We start from the raw sequence: 3,684 nt of genomic DNA, 5'->3' as shown, positions 1-3,684 counted from the left end.
GGGACAAGATTGTAGACCTACACAAGTCTTGAATGGACTACAAGACCCTTGCAAAGCAGCTTGGTGCCAATGGGTTACGAGATAGCATGTCAGCTAAAGCTGTCTGCGTCTTTTGATCTCCACCTGGACTGATGCTATTGCAGCATCTGCGTTAACCTCTTTAAGAGCTGCCGCTGTTGTGTTGAACAGTGCAGGGCTCCAGACGAATTTTATTTTACAAGGAGCATTGTAGCCCCTAAATGAACATTTTTAGGGGCGCACACCTGAATTCGACCTGCAACGCAATTTATTTTTTCACATTTACCCCATTTTTACTGTATTACTGATCAATGCTTTGGTTATAAATACAGAAACTACAATATGCTGTCATATTTTAGTTCACAGTCACATTTTAATTGAATGGTGCTTAATAAATGCACATTAACAAATGTAAACAATGTATTATGACTGCCAATGCCGATGTATTATTGCCTCTGCCTCATACAGCCTCTCCCTCCCTCCCTCCCTCCCTCTTACATTCAGCTGGACACATACTTCCGAGCAGTTCAGTGCTTGTGTTTCATTTTCTTTTTCTCTATTCCCTCATAGCTTTGTAAAACTTTCTTGAGGTAGAAAGAAGCAGTAGTGTTTCCAGTTTTCTTTACAGGACCCTTGCATCGCCTCAAAACCGGCACAACACTTGTCACATACTTGGCCCCCCAGCGTGACCTTAAAAGATCTTAAAACACTTGGTTTCTAAAAAGGGCTGTATTAAAACTGAGGTGAGTATAATTCACTTTCTCATGACATATCTTATTTTTTTGAAAAATTACTGTGTGTCTGTGTCCATAATTTCTTTGTACATTATATCTACTAAAATGTAAACAGGAATTGGATCCTCAGATACCGTACCCTGCTTGAAGACCAGGAGCTGCAGCTGTCCCCAGTCTGGAGTCTAATGACAGAGTACTCCAGCAGCAGCTGGGGTCAGAAGTGAGGGGTCAAACAGTAACACCCTGTCTGGACCGCAAATCCACGTTAGCATGGCGCTCAAGTGCCAACAGCGTTCATGAAACACTGAAGCAACTGTGTACTAGGACTGGTTATCCCTACTGAAATCCAGGGGTGGGACTCAGCAGAGGCCTCACGATACGATATCATCACAATACTTCTGCGATATATTGCAATTTTATTTTTTTTCCCCAATTTCAAAAGATGTTCCCAAACGGAAACTTCTGGTCAACATCTGTTTTATCTAAAAAGATACATTTCTCTGTTTGTTCATCTCACTTTAATTTTATTGCTGCAACATGGGATTGTCAAGCAGACAAAATTACCAACACACATATATAATAAGAGATCGATACTTGGCTTCTGTGTATTGATAAAGTATTGCCACAGAAAATATCGCAATACAATGCTGTATTGATTTCCCCGCCCCCACCCCTTCTGATTTCCCGATTCAATTACATTTCCAATTTGATTCTATTTCCGATTCAATGTCGGTTTGGGATATTTTGGTTACAAAACTGATATCGGGGTTTGATCTCAGGAAAGGAAGATGGAGCCTTCAAAAGATGATGAGTCCAAACATTTCAGATCATTTGCAGATTTAGTCAAACAGTGAACAAACCTTCATGACAAAGAGAGCTGTGTCTGTACACACACGGATGTGTTTGTTATTGATGCAAAAAGTCTCCCTTAGCGTCATGTGATGTGCTTGGGCGTGCTTTTGGACGCTCTGTGTCGGGACGTACGTTTAACTGACATGTGGCACAGTCAGGTTTAGGGAAAAGATTGCAGATTTTCAGTCTTTCATACGACTCACTATCGTTGTCCCTCTTAATACTACGTAATCAGCACTGAGGTCAAGCTGCTGCTCTGCCCGGCGCGCTCCACGCAGATGCTAAAGGGTGATTTTTAGCGTCAGTATCTGCTGCTGAGAGCCACTAACCAAGCGTCTGTACACTACCAGTTGGGAGTGAGAACAGTTGTTTGCGCTAGAGAAAAACGCATCTGATATGCTTGCAGACTAGATAGGGGGTTAGTGAAGGATCTCACCTCTGTCTCTTTGAGTCGTCCCTCCAGGGCATCACGGGGCCCCTCGGTGTTGTCGTTGGCCTTCAGCCTCTCCTGGACGGCCCGCATCCAGGAGAGGGCTGCCTCCAGGCTCTCCATGAACTCCTGCTGCTCCTGCTGCGTCATGACCACTCCCGCACCTTAAAAAGAAGAACAGAACTCAGACTTGATATTGGCTAGCACTTAATGTTAAAGAGAAATTCCAATTCCATTTTAATTTGAAGGAAAAAAATTGCTTTGCTTTATTTATTTATTTTTTATTGTGACCGAAAGCCTGTGTTAAAAACTGGGAGCTTGAATTTGGAAAAGATCAGGGTGTTTACAAAGTAGGTAGGGTCTAAGAAAAAGTAGATATTGTTATTGTTACAGCATGGGAAATAAAGGTTCTAGTGTTTAGTATAGCTTGTCCAGGGCGGGGAACAAATCAGGATATGTTGGCCTCTGCTGATTCAATTTTGACCATTCTTTCTCTTTAAATGACTTAAACAGGGGTGGCCTGTGGAAGGCCAGCCCACTTGCAGAGCGTCCTATCTGAACCCAGTGTCAGACTGATGAGTAGTGTGTTTTTCACTAAAATCGGCACCTAGCAGATGTCTCAAATGTTAAGTGTAGTTGGCATATTTTATTTATTTATGTTGTTTGTTAGCTTGCTAGCTTTAGGCTAGCTCCAGCTACGATGACAGTGTGTTTTTCGCTCTCTGTACTGACAGTCCGCTCTGCGAAGGAGGACTCAGCTTTCTTTGTTGGTGTTGTTACCCTGTTGAATTGTGTTTCCCATTATATGCCGCTTTCTTTCTTTTAAGATTATTTTTTGGGGCATTTTTAGGCCTTTATGTCACAGGACAGATGAAGACATGAAAGGGAGTGAGAGGGGCAATGACGTTTAACCCCTGATATTATTGGTCTTCCTACTGAAGATCGTTTTCTGTTGACTATTAGTTTTATAATAAATTATCTTATTTAAGCTTTAACTGCTTCCGCTTGGTCTTCCACCCGGGTGTTATTGTTATTGTCCTCCGGTCCTAGACGCAGAAGGGACGTAACACAATTGGTTGGGCTTGCATTTACACGGCACTTTGTCAAACGCCCCAAACACTGTCAACACACGTCACACAATCGAGACAGACGCTTGTTTATTGGACAGAATATCTGAAAATCGCTGACACGTCTGGTCTCAGAAACAATGAAGCAACACCAAATTTATAACTTTTTTTCTGGTTCTGCTTCTAATATTAAAGAAGGCGGCGACCAATATGAGCAGCTGACAGACAGCGAGTGAAGGACAGAGATGTGATGATGTCACACAGTCGACCAGTGATATGTGGTCAGAACATGTTATGGATCTGAATTAGAGTCCGACCGATATATCGGCGGGCCAATATTATCTTCCAATATTATGCATTTCCCGATCTATCAGTATTTATAATGGACAATTTTTTTTTTTTTATATTAATTAATCAGAAGCATTTCAAATGACAAATAAATGATTCTGATGAATACATTTATTAAAAAATAAAAAAAATGGGCTGTCACCCATGTTACGAGCATTGGCATTGCATGGGTTTGTCCACCAGAGGACGCTCCACAACGTCCCTGTTGGTTTTTTTTGTTAGTGTTTTTGTTCAA

The 3,684-nt window shown here is 41.7% G+C and overlaps 1 protein-coding gene across 1 annotated transcript in view; it reads right to left on the bottom strand.

Moving 5' to 3' along the window:
- Window positions 1-3,684, bottom strand: part of syne3 (spectrin repeat containing, nuclear envelope family member 3) — a 43,271-nt gene that overhangs the window by 37,845 nt on the left and 1,742 nt on the right. The window contains exon 2 of the mRNA XM_032499810.1: window positions 2,041-2,198. Within this exon, the coding sequence (XP_032355701.1) occupies window positions 2,041-2,184 (144 nt within the window). The 5' untranslated portion in view covers window positions 2,185-2,198. The remainder of the gene's footprint in view (window positions 1-2,040; window positions 2,199-3,684) is intronic.

Source organism: Etheostoma spectabile, chromosome 20, assembly GCF_008692095.1.
Source record: "Etheostoma spectabile isolate EspeVRDwgs_2016 chromosome 20, UIUC_Espe_1.0, whole genome shotgun sequence".
Taxonomy (NCBI): domain Eukaryota; kingdom Metazoa; phylum Chordata; class Actinopteri; order Perciformes; family Percidae; genus Etheostoma; species Etheostoma spectabile.
Note: the sequence above shows the minus strand (reverse complement) of the source record. Positions and strands in the feature narration are given on the sequence as shown.